The sequence below is a fragment of the Mustela erminea genome, chromosome 5 (genome assembly GCF_009829155.1).
Source record: "Mustela erminea isolate mMusErm1 chromosome 5, mMusErm1.Pri, whole genome shotgun sequence".
NCBI lineage: Eukaryota > Metazoa > Chordata > Mammalia > Carnivora > Mustelidae > Mustela > Mustela erminea.
In genome coordinates, this window is record NC_045618.1 from 65,017,565 (window position 1) to 65,032,600 (window position 15,036).

The window sequence follows — 15,036 nt, forward strand, 5'->3', positions numbered from 1 at the left end:
AGCCCCTCCTGGATAAAGAAGTATCAGAAATGCTAATGCTCCCTCGGTAGGCTGTACTAGTCAAAGCCAAATCAAGTCCAAGAACATAAGACTTGGCTACAGATGATCCTGGATATTTTATCTGGAAAGTTAAACTATGAAAAGCAATTCTACATTTATCTAATTGAAGGGGGTTCAAGATGAAGCCATCCCATATTTAATTCTATTCAAAGCATAAGAGTTGTAGCACATCCTGTAAGCTAACCTTGGTTTCAAGCACACATTCTACACTAATGGGCATCCCAGGGCTCATCCATTTCTGAAAGTCATGTGTGTATCCAAAGTAAAAAAGCCTCTCCTATATATCACTTATCTCATCTGATTCTGCTTAATGCTAGATCAAAAAAGCTAAGATTTCAAATAACTTAAAAGACTAATGATACCTCTTCAATAACCAAGTTGTCCACAGGTAGTTCTGCTAATTCTGCTACTCTTCTGGCCAAAGCAAACCGTCCCTCGGTCTCCAGTTTTTCCAAAATAGATTTACATTCGTGCTGGAAATTCTCAAGGCTGTAGCTGCTAATAATTACATGATTAATGGCTATGGATGTGTCCTTCAAAATTTGGCTAAGGACAAAGAGCTTCTTCACATCTGGACCTGTGCCAAAGAGAAGAGGGTATAAAACATTTTATCAGTAAAATGCTGCTATCAGAGTGAAAGTATGTATGTTTAACACAATAATGTGAGTAAAAGAAAAGATAAAGAATGATTTTTATACTCTGGCTGGCTAGCAGATGAAGCCATAAGCCATCTCCTATATAGTAAGAACTTGCAAGATTCACGTAGGGACTCCATCCACACAGCTGCCTTTATACTCAGGGTGGGGAGTCGGTAGTCCTGTTATGTGGTAGCGAAGATCTGGTCATTCATTCAGGCCAACCCCACCACTTTCTGAATTTTTCTCCAACGTTGAACACATTTATTTTTATGATCGTTTACTTGCTCATTCAGTGCAGACATCATGTGAATTAAGACACAGAACCGGGGCACCTGGGTAGCTCAGATGGTTAAGCATCTGCTTTCAGCTCAGGTCATGATCCCAGGGTCTTGGGATGGAGGCCAACATTGGGCTCCCTGCTCAGTGGGGAGCCTGCTTCCCCCTTTCTCTGTGCCCCTCTCCCTGCTATGCTCTCTTCGCTCTGTCAAATAAATAAATAAAATCTTAAAAAAAAAAAAAAAAGAAAAAAAAGACACAGAACTGGTAGGACAGCTGACACTGCAGCTGGCCAACAGCCAAGTCTCCTCATATTCTGAATGGAGCATCACTTGCTCCTTTGGACAACTACTTAACCAGGGAGACCCAGCTGAGTTGGTGTTGTTCTTTTTTTTAAATATTTATTTACTTATTTATTTAGATTTTTAAATTTATTTTTAGATTTTTAAATTTTTTTTTTTTAGATTTTGTTTTTTATTTGACAGAGAGAGACACAGCGACAGACGGAACACAAGCAGGGGGAGTGGCAGGCAGAGGGAGAAGCAGACTCTCCGAGGAGCAGGGAGCCCGATTCAGGGCTCAATCCCAGGACCCCAGGATCATGACCTGAGCCAATGGCAGATGGTTAATGACTGAGCCACCCAGGCACCCCTAAAGATTTATCTATTAATTGAAGAGCAAGAGCATGGAGCAAGGTGGAGGGGCAGAAAGAGTCTTAAGCAGAGTCCATGCTGAGCACAGAGCCTGATTTGGGGCTCAATGCCATGATCCTGAGATCACGACCTGAGCCAAAACCAAGGACTGGCATGAAAACATTCTGTAGGAGCCTATTCCCAGCGGTACCTGCTGGGCTGGTCTGATTTAGGTAGTTCTGGGGACAGGGAGATACCCTGCACAATACCCACCAGTAATGAGAAGCTGGGTTTCTTTGTTGACAGCATATAAAACCTAGGTTTTTAGAGAAACAATTTCTTTTCTCTAGGCACATGTATGTTATACACACACAGAACACAAATGTGCTATAAAAACAAAACAATTATATGAATAAAAGCAGTATAACAGTTCACAACATAGACAATCCTTGTACTTTTTTAGGATACAGTGACTCCGGCAAGAAAATAGGATGTTCACTTCTGAAAAAATTAAAATTACTACAGATCACTGAAACATCTGTGTGTTAAAAGGACCAACTATTTGGTCTACAGAGTCATGGACAAGTCCCCTCCTATTGACACTGCATTTTGGAAACACCCCTATTTGTGTCCAGTCCTCAGCCCTGACAGCCCACACCACAGGGACTCAGCCCGGCATTGTCCCTCTTCTGTGCAGATATGAGCTCTGCAGGTGACTACCTGTGAGTTTAAATGTGATAAAATAACCCCAGTCATGAAAAACATCAGAATCTAGTAGGAGACAACAACATAATCATGCAACAGAAACTTAAAATTATCAAGTAGAAAAGAAGGTTAAGGCAGTAATTGGTTTCACTTGATCGGCAAAAACCTTAAGAGACTGCCATTGTCTGGAGGAATCTGCAAAAAATAAGCATCACTGGTCTTTGAAAACTTCAAAATGGATTAGTCATTCCTGAAGCAGAGTACGTGACCCCGAGCAACGATGCCATGTTAAGGAATGACAGTGACAGGGTGGTGACTAGCCAGGGGGAAATGCAGCTGACAAGTCCTCAGAAGAAGACAATTGTATTATTTAGGTTGTGTCCAGTTGTGCTATGTTTCAAATGCTTTAACCATGACTGCAGTTTCCTGCAACCTCTTCTTCATACCTCATTATGGACTGTAAATGTAATGTTATATATCATATGCATTTTCGCTTTCTGAACGCCCTTCTCAAGTTCTTTCAAGATTAAGGAAGCTAATTTCTTAACAACAATTTAAGGACTGTCTTACCATCAGAGAAGAGATTTTCTATTCCAACAAAGAGCTGTAACAACTTCCCCAGTTCATACTGGGTCCCACACTGCTGCAGCATAAGCTTCAGAAGAAAACACACGTGCTCCTTCAGCCATGGGGCAGGGATGGTAGCGTGGACCCCTGTGGCTGCTGTTTCAACCTAGGGAAATAAGAGGGGGTGAGGAAAGCTGCTTTCGCAGGAACAAATCAAAACCTCCCAATGTGGAAAAAGCTAAGAAAGCCACGATACCATGAGTCCTCTCCTCTCACAAAGGGGAACGCTTATTCAGGTCCTTTCCAAATGCCAAGAATTGGAAGCACGGCTCAGAGGAGGGGCAAAAATAAGCCCTCCTTGGCAGCTCTGCGGTCTGTCTCTCTGTGGGATGTCCTATTGGAGAGAGCTGTGTGTGTCAAAGTCAAGGATGAACAAGAGACCTAAAGACTGAATGCTAACTATGGAGTGAATGGATGCAAACACCCTCAAGTTAGTGACTGCCCAAGTAATAACCCTGTGGGTTTCTGTGACATTAACCCAACACATTTCACTTAACAGCTTTTGAGAGGGATGTAGGCTTGCCCTGGAGTCCAGAAGATCTGAAATTCACATATTAAGACCTCTTAGAAAGATTTAACGTGGGGTACCTGGCTGGCTCAGCGGGTTAAAGCCTCTGCCTTTGGCTCAGGTCATGATTCCGGGGTCCTGGGATTGAGCCGGCATCGGACTCTCTGCTCGGCGGGGAGCCTGTTTCCCCCACTCTCTCTCTGCCTGCCTCTCTACCTACTTGTGATCTCTGTCTGTCAAATAAACAGAATCTTTAAAAAAGAAAGAAAGAAAGAAAGGGAAAGAAAAGAAAGATTTAACGTTGCCCAACTTATTCTACCTGTTTGCTTGTAGTTTCTACTACCATTAGGGGAGAATCTCGATTAAGAAGTCTGGATTTATGGCACTAAAATCGAATGCTAGAAATATTAATAGGAAGATGACCCCAAGTGGGAAGCTACATTAGCTGGAATTAGAGCATGAGTTCTTAGCCTTTATTTACTTGTTACTACTCTTGCTGCTATTAAGAAGAGGGTCTACAGCAGGCAGGCGATGGAACTGGTCAGAAGAAAAACATACATGGAAGTCAAGGGTGGAGGCAAGGATGGGAGAGGAGCACTGTCCCTCTATAGAGATGAGCTGGAGCAGAGGCAGTCAGGCCAGAGTAAGAAGACACCTGGGAGGTCCTAAATATACAATGAAAAACTATAAAACTCCTAAGAGATAATATAAGAGAAAACGCAGATGACCCTGCGTATGGTGATACCTTCTTAGATACTATGCCAAAGACATTAATTCATGAAAAAAATTGATCAGATTGATTTCATCAAAATTAAAAACTTCTGCTCCACAAAACAGAATCTCAAGAGAATTAGAAGGCTAGCAACAGACTGAGAGAAAATATTTGTGAAAGACACATCTGATGATGGACTGTTATCCAAAATACACAAAGAACTCTTGAAGTGGCAAACAAACAAACAAACAAACAACAATTCTTTTTTTTTTTTAAAGATTTTATTTATTTCTTCGGCAGAAACAGATCACAAGTAAGCAGAGAGGCAGACAGAGAGAGAGAGGAGGAAGCAGGCTCCCTGCTGAGCAGAGAGCCCGATGCGGGACTGGATCCCAGGACCCTGAGATCATGACCCAAGCCGAAGGCAGAGGCTTTAACCCACTGAGCCACCCAGGCGCCCCAACAAACAACAATTCTATTAAGAAATAGGCTAGGGGCACCTGGCTGGCTCAGTAGGAAGAGCATGCAAGTCCTGATCTTGGGTTGTGAGTTTGAGCCCCATGTTGGGCATATAGTTTATTTTTAAAAAGATAGGCTGAAGACCTTAATAGATACCTCACCAAAGAAGATATACAGATGACAAATAAACATGTGAAAAGATGCTCTACATCATATGCAAGTTAAAACAATGACATATTATAACATACCTATTAGAATGGCCAGAATTTGGAACATTGACAAAACCAAAGGCCGGCAAGGATATGGATCCACAAAACTATCACACATTGCTGGTGGAGTACAAATGACACAGCCACCTTGGAAGAAAGTTTGATGGTCTCTTACAAAACTGAACATACTTTTACCATTTGATCCAGCAACTGTGCTCCTTGGTATTTACCCAAAAGAGTTAAAAATTTACATCCACACAAAAACCTGCACACAGATGTTTAGAGAAGCTGTATTTTTATTTTTTTATTTTTTTTATTTTTTAGATTTTATTCATTTATTTGAGAGAGAGAGCACACAAGCAGGGGGAGTGGGAGAGGGAGAAGCTGGATCCCTGCTGAGCAGGGATCCCAATGCAGGGCTGATCCCAGGATCCTGGGATCATGAGCTGAAGGCAGACGCCCAAACGACTAAACCACCCAGGTGTCCCTAGAGCAGCTGTATTCTTAAGTGCAAAATCTTGGAAGAAAACACTAAAAAGAAATGAGCTATCAAGCCATGAAAAGACATGGAGGAAACTTCAATGCATACTGCTAAATGAAAGTAGCCAGTCTGAAAAGTCTACATTCCATGTAATTCCAATTATACCACATTCTGGAAAAGGCAAATGATGGCAATAGTAAAAAGATCAGCAGCTGCCTGGAGTTGGGGGTGGGAAGGGATAAATAGGTAGAGAATAGAAGACTTTTTAGGGCAGTGAGACTACTTTGTAGGACATGAGAACAATGCATGTATGCCATTATACATTTCTCCAAATGTATATCCAAATATATATCCAAAGAATGCACAACACCGAGGCAAACAATGGATTAGGGGTGATTATTATGTGTCACTATAGGTGCATCCTTGGTAACAAATGGACTGCTCTGGTGAGTAATACTGATAAGGTGGAGGCTCTAAATGTGTGTGGGGGGGATATACAGGGAATCTCTTAACTTTCCTCTTAATTTTGTGATTAACTAAAATTGCTCTAAGAAATAAATTTCTTGGAATGCCTGAGTGGCTCAATCATTAAACAACTGCCTTTGGCTCAGGTCATGATCTCAGCATCCTGGGATCAAGCCCCATACTGGGCTCCCTGCTCAACAGGGAGCCTGCTTCTCCCTCTCCAGCTCCCTCATGCTTGTGTTCCCTCTCTTATTATCTCTTTGTCATAAATAAATAAAATCTTAAAAAAAAAAATGATGGTGGCATTGGGCAGGGGGCTGTAGAGTGATAAAGTACCAGGATCTGACTCCTCACTTAGACAAATGCACTGGCAAAATTCGTTCAATGCAATTATTTTGGAACTCTAGAGCCTGTTGAAGGCTTGCAAGTTCCAGAGGAAGACCTAGTGGAAGGTAAATTGTTAATAATCTTGGTTAATTTCAGTCCCTAGCAGTGGCGGCCACCCACTCCCCACCCCTAGCCACAAGGGAGGCAGCTGTGCAGGTGCATGTTCCTGGAGTAGCTTGCACACAGCTTGTAAGAGTTGCAGGGACAAAAAGGAACCTATCCACCAAGTATCAAAAATTGGTACTCTGATCATTGGTTGCTGCTTCTGACCACAGAGGTCCAGGCAAGGAGGTGGGCAGCCATTGTTTCACCTCACCCACAGTTGCCAGCCCCTCCCCCTCCAACTGAAAGGACTTCCAGGAGATTTAAAGGGCTAGCACCAGGTCACTTGGGTGACTTAGTCAGTTGAGCGGCTGCCTTTGGCTCAGGTCATGATCCCAGCGTCCTGCGGATTGAGCCCCGGATCAGGTTCCCTGCTCAGTGGGAGTCTGCTTCTCCCTCAGCCTCTCCCTCTGGCTTGTGCTCTCTTGCTTTCTCTCTCTCTCAAATAAAGAAGGAAAATCTTTAAAAAATAAAAAATAAAAATAAAGGACTGGCACCCCTTTCCTCACCACTCCCTTCATTTTTTGATTTTCTCCCGTTCAGGAGCCAAACTTTAAAGATTAGGACAGTTAAAAACAATTTTATGAGCAAAATTAGAAAGTGACTGTGTATATGCAGGGAAAGGCTCAGAAAAGACCCAAGAAGATTTTAGGTCTACACTTCATGCTGATCCTTGCCACAGAAATGACTTTTGCCTATCCAAAACCCAAAAATAATAAAAACAATAATAAAAACTAGCAAACCCTGGGGAAGGAGGAGAATATGATTTCTAGGGTTACCACACTATTAGATCCAAATGTCCAAAGTTCAACAGAGAATCACAAGGTATACAAAGAAACAGGAAAATAGGGTCCATTCAAAGAGACAAAAAATGACAAAAACTGTTCCTAATGGCAGATACTTGAGACACAGATTTTAAAACAACTGTTTTAACTAAAGAAGATGTAGAGAAAGTCAAGAAAGCAATGTGTGAACAAAATGGAAATATCAACAAAGAAACAGGAAATCGAAAAACAAAAAATTCTGGAGCTAAAATGTAAAATAACAAATGAAAATAAAATTAAAATAACAAATTTACTAGAGGGATTGAAAGGCAAATGTGAGCAGGCAGAATAAAGAATCAGCAAATTTAAAGGCAGGACAATGGAAATTATCAAGTTTGAGGAAGACTGAAGAAAAGCAAACAGGGCATAAGAGACCTATGGGACATTATCAAGTGGACCAACATAAATATCATGGGAGTCCCAGAAGAAGAGAGAAAGGAGTAGAGAGAATATTTAAATAAATAATGGCTGAATAAGTCTCAAACTTATTGACAGACATAAATATAAACAAAATAAACATCCAAGAAGCTCAACAAACTCTAACAAGGTGAACTGAAAGAGACCCATAATGAGACACATTATAATGAAACTTTTTTAAGACAAAGAACAAAAAAAGAAATTTGGAAGCAACAGAAGAGAAGTGACTGGTCACATGCAAGGACCAGAAGATTATCTGCAGAGTTCTCATTAGAAACTTTGAGGGCCAGGAGACAGTGGGATGATATATTTAAAATGCTCAAAGAAAAATACTGTCACCAAGACTCCTATATCCAGCAAAACCATCCTTCAAAAGTGAGAGGTAAATCAAGACATTCTTAGGGAAACAAAAGCTGAGGGGGTCTTTGACCACTAGACTGGCCTTGCAAGAAGTCCTGTAAGGTAAAATGAAAGGACTTTAGATGCCATATGCAGAAATAAAGAGCTCAATAAACATAATACATGGGAAATTATAAAGGCCAATATTACTGTAGCAATAGGTTTCTGTTTTCTATCTGATTTAAGAGACTAGTGCATATAAAGAAAATTATATATTATTTATATATAATATAATATATTATTATTTATATATACATATAAAGAACAATTATTAGTATAAAAGCTGGCATGACTGTAACTTTGGTTTGTAACTCCAAATCTTGTTTTCTTCATAATTTAAGAGATTAATGCCCTGAAAGGAATTATTTGTTTGTCTTGAGACACATATTGTATAAAAATGTAATCTGGTGACATCAACAACTAAAGGTGTGAGGTCAGAGCAAAGAAGCACTTTTTTTAATGTTATTGAAGTTAAGCTGGCATAAATTCATGGTAACCAAAAAGAAAAATAGCTATAGGATAAGCACAAAATGAGAATGGAATTTAAACATGTTGGGCTGGCGGAAAGGGCTACTTAAGATGGCGAAAGTTCCCGCCAGCAGACCTGAATTCAGACAGAACAAAGGCCCAAGCAGGAATCTGAGACCCCCGCCCTAGGCTCCTGTGGACCAATGGGACCCCAATGAGCAGGCGAGATATCCGAATAAGGGAAACTTGCCAAAAGACCCCTGAGGCCCGCCCCCCCCCCCCAGACCCCTTAAAAGCCCCCTCCTCCCTGCCTTGGGTGCGACTTCCCCCACTCTGCTTTCCAGAGTTGCGGAACCTCGCCCAAGGGTGCCCACCTCCTCCCGGCACAACTTTCTTGGCTCCCCTTCACCTGGGCTCTGAAACTTCACGGGAGAGAACCTTTAATAAACCTTGCCTTATACCCACTTTGCCTGGTGTTGTGTTTATCTCGCCGGAAAAACTTTACAAAACATTTTATTAAAAAAATCAACTAGGGACGCCTGGGTGGCTCAGTTGGTTAAGCAGCTGCCTTCAGCTCAGGTCATGATCCCAGCGTCCTGGGATCGAGTCCCACATCGGGCTCCTTGCTCCGCAGGGAGCCTGCTTTTCCCTCTGACTCTGCCTGCCTCTCTGTCTGCCTGTGCTCGCTCTCGCTCGCTGTTTCTCCGACAAATAAATAAATAAATAAATCTTTAAAAAAAAAAAAAATCAACTAAACACAAAAGAAAACAGTAATGCAGGAAATAAGGAACAAAAAAGCTACAAGGCATAAAGACAACCACCAACACAATGGCAGAAGCAAGCTCTTCCAGGTCAGTAATTACTTCAAATGTAAATAGATTAAGCTCTCCAATTAGAAGACAGAGATTAGCAGAATAGACAAAAACACATGATCCAACCATGTGCTGCTGTCTACAAGAGACTCGGTTGAGATCCAAAGACATAAACAGGTTGAAAGTGGAAGGAAGGAAAAAGATACTCCCTGCAAATAGTAACAAACAAATAAAAAGCAAGGGTGGCTATAGTAGTAACCAACAAAATAAACTTTAAATTTTGTCTTTTGTAAGAGACAAAGAAGGAGATTAGATACTAATAAAATGTTCGATACACAAGAAAATATAGCAGTTTTAAACATTTACATACCCGATGACAGATTATCAAAATATGTTAAGCATAATAAGCTGATGGAACTGAGGGGAGAAACAGTTCTATAATAACAGTTGAAGACTCCAACATCTCACTCACCATAATGGATAAAATAATGAGACAGAGATAAGAAAACAGAGGACTTAACACAATAAACTGAATAGATCTAACAGACATATAAAGGATGTTCTACCCAAGAACAATAGAAAACACATTCTTCTTAAGTGCACATGAGATATTTTCTAGGACAGACCACAGTTTAAGCTATAGGTTTCAACAGATTTTTAAAAGATAGAGATCATATGAAGTATCTTCTCTGACCACAAGGGGATAAAATTAGAAGTCATTATCAAAAGGAAAACTGAAAATTCACAAAACTATGGAAATTAAAAACACATTTTTATATATAGAGAAGTCTCAAATTACTAAAATCAGAAATGAACATGGGGCCATTATTACCTTTTCCACAGAAATAAAAGGGATTATAACAGAGTACTATGAACAACTGCATGCCAAAAAGTGGATAACTTAGATGAAATGGGCAAATTCCTAGAAACGCAAAACCTATCAAGACTAAATCACAAATAGATAATGTAAGGAGATTGACTCAGAAATCAAAAATCTCTCCACAAAGAAAACCCCTGGACAGGATGGCTTCACTGGTGAATTCTAAAAACATTTAAAGAAGAACTACAACCAACCTTTCTCAAACTTACCCAAATTACTGGAGAGGAGGGAACACTTCCCAATGCATTTTATGAAACCAGCATAATCTTGGTACTAAAGACAGATGAAGACCCTGCAAGAAAACTATCAACCAGTATCCCTTATGAACACTGATGTAAAAATCCCCAAGAAAATACTGGCAAACTGGGGGCACCTGGGTGGCTCAGTCGTTAAGTGGCTGCCTTCGTCTTGGGTCTTGATCCCAGGGTCCTGGGATGGAGCCCTGCATTGGGCTCCTTGCTCAGTGGGAAGCCTGCTTCTCCCTTTCCCACTCCCCCCTCTCTTGTGTTCCCTCTCTCCCTGTGCCTCTCTCTGTCAAGTGAATTAAAAAAAAAAAAAACTGGCAAACTGAATTCAGTGCATTAGAAGGATTATTCACCATTACCTAATGGAATTTATTCCCTGGGATGCAAGGATGGTACAACATAGGAAAAAAAAAATCAATATATATATAGTACATCAACAGAACATAGAAAAGAAACCCACATGATCATTTCAATTGATGTAAAAAAAAAAAGTATTTGACAAAATTCAATACTATTTCAAGGTTTAAAAAAAAACAAAAACCCTCAACAAATTGGGTATAGAAAGAAACTACCCTACATAATAAAAGCCACATGTGAAAAACCCACAGTGAACATTTTACTCGATGGTAAAAGACTGAAACCATTCTTCTAAGATCAGGAAGAAGGCAAGGATGCCTGCTTTCAACACTTCTATTCCACACAGTACTCAAAGTTCTAGCCAGAGCCTATAGGCAAGAAAAAAAAAAAAAAAAGGAGCACCCAATTTGGAAAAGAAATAAAATGACTTCTGCATGATATGATCCTATATGTAGAAAACCCTAATGATTACTTACACACACACACACATACTTGGAATAAATGAATTCAGCAAAATAGCAAGACACAGAGTCAATGCACAAAAATCACTTGCGTATCTATACACAAACAATGAATAATCCATATAGGAAACAATGCCATTTCCAAAAGCATCAAAAATAATAAATTACTTAGGAATTAACCAATGAAGTAAAAGACTTGTACAGTGAAAACTACTATAAATGCATGTGATGTTCATGGGTTGAAAGCCTTAATGTTAAAACATCAATACTATCCAAAGTGATCTTTGAATTTGATGCAATTCCTATCAAAATCCTAATGATGTGTCTTTACAGAAATAGAAAAAGCCATCCTAAAACCATCTGTGATTTTGAGAGACCCTCAATAGCCAAAACGATCTTGAAAAAGAACTCCTCCTCCTGATTTCCCAACTTACTACAAGGCTGTAGTAATCAAAACAGTGTGCTATGGGCATAGAGACAGACGTATTGGCAAGAGAACAGAACTGAAAGCCCAAAAATATACCTTCACATATGTGGTCTAACGATTTTTGACAAGGGTGCCAAGATCATTCAATGAAGAAAGGACAGTATTTTCAACAAATGGTGTTGGGAAAACTGAATATCCACATGCAAAAGAATGAAGTTGGACCCTTACCAAAAACCATATATAAAAATTAACTCAAAATGGACTAAGAACCTAAATATGAGATCTAAAATAATAAAAACGCTTAGAAGAAAATATAGGACAAAAGCTTCACAACACTAGATTTGGCAACAACTTCTTGGACAGGACACCAAAAGGCACAAGTAACAAGAGAAAAATAGGCAAATTGACTTCATGAATGCATCTAGAGACATTATCAACAGTAAAAAGGCAACCCAAAGAGTGGGAGAAATTATGGGCAAATCATATATGATTAATATTTCAATGGGTATTTTCAATAGTATACAAAATTCCTAAAAACAAAAATAAACAACAAAATTAAAAATGGGCACAAGACTTAAATAGACATTTCTCCAAAGATGATATACAAATGGTCAGTAAGCATGAGAAGATGCTCAACATCATTAATCATTAGGAAAACACAAATCAAAACTAAAATGAAATACTACCTCACACCCATTAGGATGACTACTATTAAAAAAAAAACAACAAAAAACAGAAAACAATGGGGCACCTGGCCGACTGAGTCAGTAGAGCATGCAACTCTTGATCTTAGGGTCTCCACATTGGGTGTAGACCTTACTTCAAAACAAAACAAAACAAAACAGAAAACAAGTGCTGAAGAGGATGTGGAGAGACCAGAACCTTGTGGCAGTGTAAAATGGTGCGGCCACTACAGAACACAGTATGACACTTCCTCAACATATTAAAGATAGAGTTACCCTATCATCCAACAATTTCACTTCTGAGACGACACCCAAAAGAACTGAAAGCAGGATCTTGTTTGTTTGTTTGTTTGTTTATTTGACAGACAGAGATCACAAGTAGACAGAGAGGCAGGCAGAGAGAGAGAGGGGGAAGCAGGCTCCCTGCTGAGCAGAGAGCCCGACGAGGGACTCGATCCCAGGACCCTGAGATCATGACCTGAGCCAAAGGCAGCGGCTTAACCCACTGAGCCACCCAACTGCCCCTGAAAGCAAGATCTTGAAGAGATTATTTGTATACCATGTTCATAGTAGCATAGTTAAAATGTGGAAGTAACCCAAATATTCATGGCTAGAGGAATGGATAAGCAAAATGTAGCATATACATAAAATGGAGTATTTTTCATTTGAAAAGTTATTTTTATTGTGGAAAAGATCACATATGCAAAAGCATGCATAAAATATATCTACACTGTTGAAGGAAAAAATAAAAACAATTTTGATGCTGAATATACAAGGTGAAGAAATGGAACTCTACCAGTGCCTTAAATTACCCCTCCTGGACGACACTGCATCCCTACAATCTCCCTCCCAGGAGAAAATGTTATCCTGACTTTTTTTTTCCTTTTTAATTTGTACTTAAATTCAATTAATCAACATATAATGTATTATTAGTTTCAGAGGTAGAGGTCAGTGACTCATCAGTCTTATATAATACCCAGTGCTCATCATGCGCCTTCCATAATGCCCATCACCCAGTTACTCTGTCCCCCGCCCACCTCCCCTCCAGCAACCCTCAGGTTGTTTCTTATGGTTCAGAAACTCTTTAGATTTGTCTCCCTCTCTGGTTTCATCTTTTTCCTCTCTTCCCCTATGGTCCTTTGTTTTATTTCTTAAATTCCACATCTGGATGAGACCATATGATAATTGTCTCTGATTAACTTACTTCACTTAGCATAATACTCTCTAGTTCCATCCACATCACTGCAAATGGAAATATTTCATTTTTTATGGCTGAGTAGTATTCTATTATATACATACACACATGCACATACCACACTGTCTGTATCCATTCATCTATTGATGGATCTGTCTGTGAAAAGAGCCCAGTTTGACTATTGTAGACATTGCTGCTATAAACATTGGGGTGGGGGCACCTGGGTGGCTCAGTGGGTTAAGCCTCTGCCTTCAGCTCAGGTCATGGTCTCAGGGTCCTGGGATCGAGCTGCACATCAGGCTCTCTGCTCAGCAGAGAGCCTGCTTCCCCCACTCTCTCTGCCTGCCTCTCCGCCTACTTGTGATCTCTGTCTGTTAAATAAATAAAAAATATTTTAAAAAACAAAAAAAATTGGGGTGCAGGTGTCCCGTTGGAACACGACATTTGTTTTTGGGGTAAATACCCAGTAATGTAATTGCTGGGTTGTAGGGCAGCTCTATTTTCAATCTTTTGAGGAACCTCCATATTGTTTTCTAGAGTGGCTGTACCAGCTTGCATTTCCACCAACAGTGTAGGAGGGTTCCCCTTTCTCCGTATCCTAGCCAACATCTCTCAGTTCCTGACTTGTTAATTTTAGCCATTCTAACTAGTGTGAGGTGTGACTGATTTGTATTTTCCTGATGCCAGGTGATGTGAATAATTTTTCATCTGTCTATTGGCCATTTGGATGTCTTCTTTGGAGAAATGTCTCTACATGTCTTCTGCCCATTTCTTGACTGGATTATTTGTTCTTTGGGTGTTGAGTTCAGTAAGTTCTTTGCAGATTTTGGATACTAGCCCTTTATCATTTGCAAATATCTTCTCCCATTCTGTTGGTTGTCTTTTGGTTTTGTCAACTATTTCCTATGCTATGCACAAGCTTTTCATCTTGATGACGTCCCGATAGTTCATTTTCGCCTTTGTTTCCCTTGACTTTGTAGATGTGTCTAGCAAGAAATTGTTGCAGCCGAGGTTAGAGAGGTTGCTATGTTCTTCCCCAGAATTTTGATGGATTCCTGTCTCACATTTAGGTCTTTCATCCATTTTGAGTCTATTTTTGTGTATGGTACAAGGAAATGGTCCAGTTTCATTCTTTCCCATGGGGCTGTCCCATTTTCCCAACACCATTTGTTGAAGAGACTGGCTTTTTCCCATTGGACATTCTTTCTTGCTTTGTTGAAGATTAGTTGACCATGTAGTTGAGGGTCTGTTTTTGGGTCCTCTATTCTGTTCCATTGATCCATGTGTCTGTTTTAGTACCAGTACCATACTGTCTTGATAATTACCACAGCTTTATAATAGAACTTAAGTCCAGAATAGTGATCCCACCAACTTTGGTTTTCTTTTTCAACATTCCTCTGGCTATTCAGGGTCTTTTCTGGTTCTATACAAATTTTAGGATTATATGTCCTAGTTCTGTTAAAAATGTTGATGGTATTGGATAGATTGCCTGAATGTGTAGATTGCTCTAGGCAGCATAAACACTTTAACAATATTTGTTCTTCCCATCCATGAGCATGGAACATTTTTCCATTTCTTTGTGTCTTCCTCAATTTCTTTCATAAGCG

At 39.9% G+C, this 15,036-nt stretch overlaps 1 protein-coding gene across 1 annotated transcript in view; it reads right to left on the reverse strand.

Annotated features, from left to right (window-relative positions):
• The window catches only part of SPG11 (SPG11 vesicle trafficking associated, spatacsin), an 88,558-nt gene that overhangs the window by 17,288 nt on the left and 56,234 nt on the right, over window positions 1-15,036 (reverse strand). The window contains exons 28-29 of the mRNA XM_032343558.1: window positions 2,882-3,044; window positions 423-637 (exon numbers count right to left, since the gene is read on the reverse strand). Coding sequence (XP_032199449.1) covers window positions 423-637; window positions 2,882-3,044 — 378 coding nt within the window. The remainder of the gene's footprint in view (window positions 1-422; window positions 638-2,881; window positions 3,045-15,036) is intronic.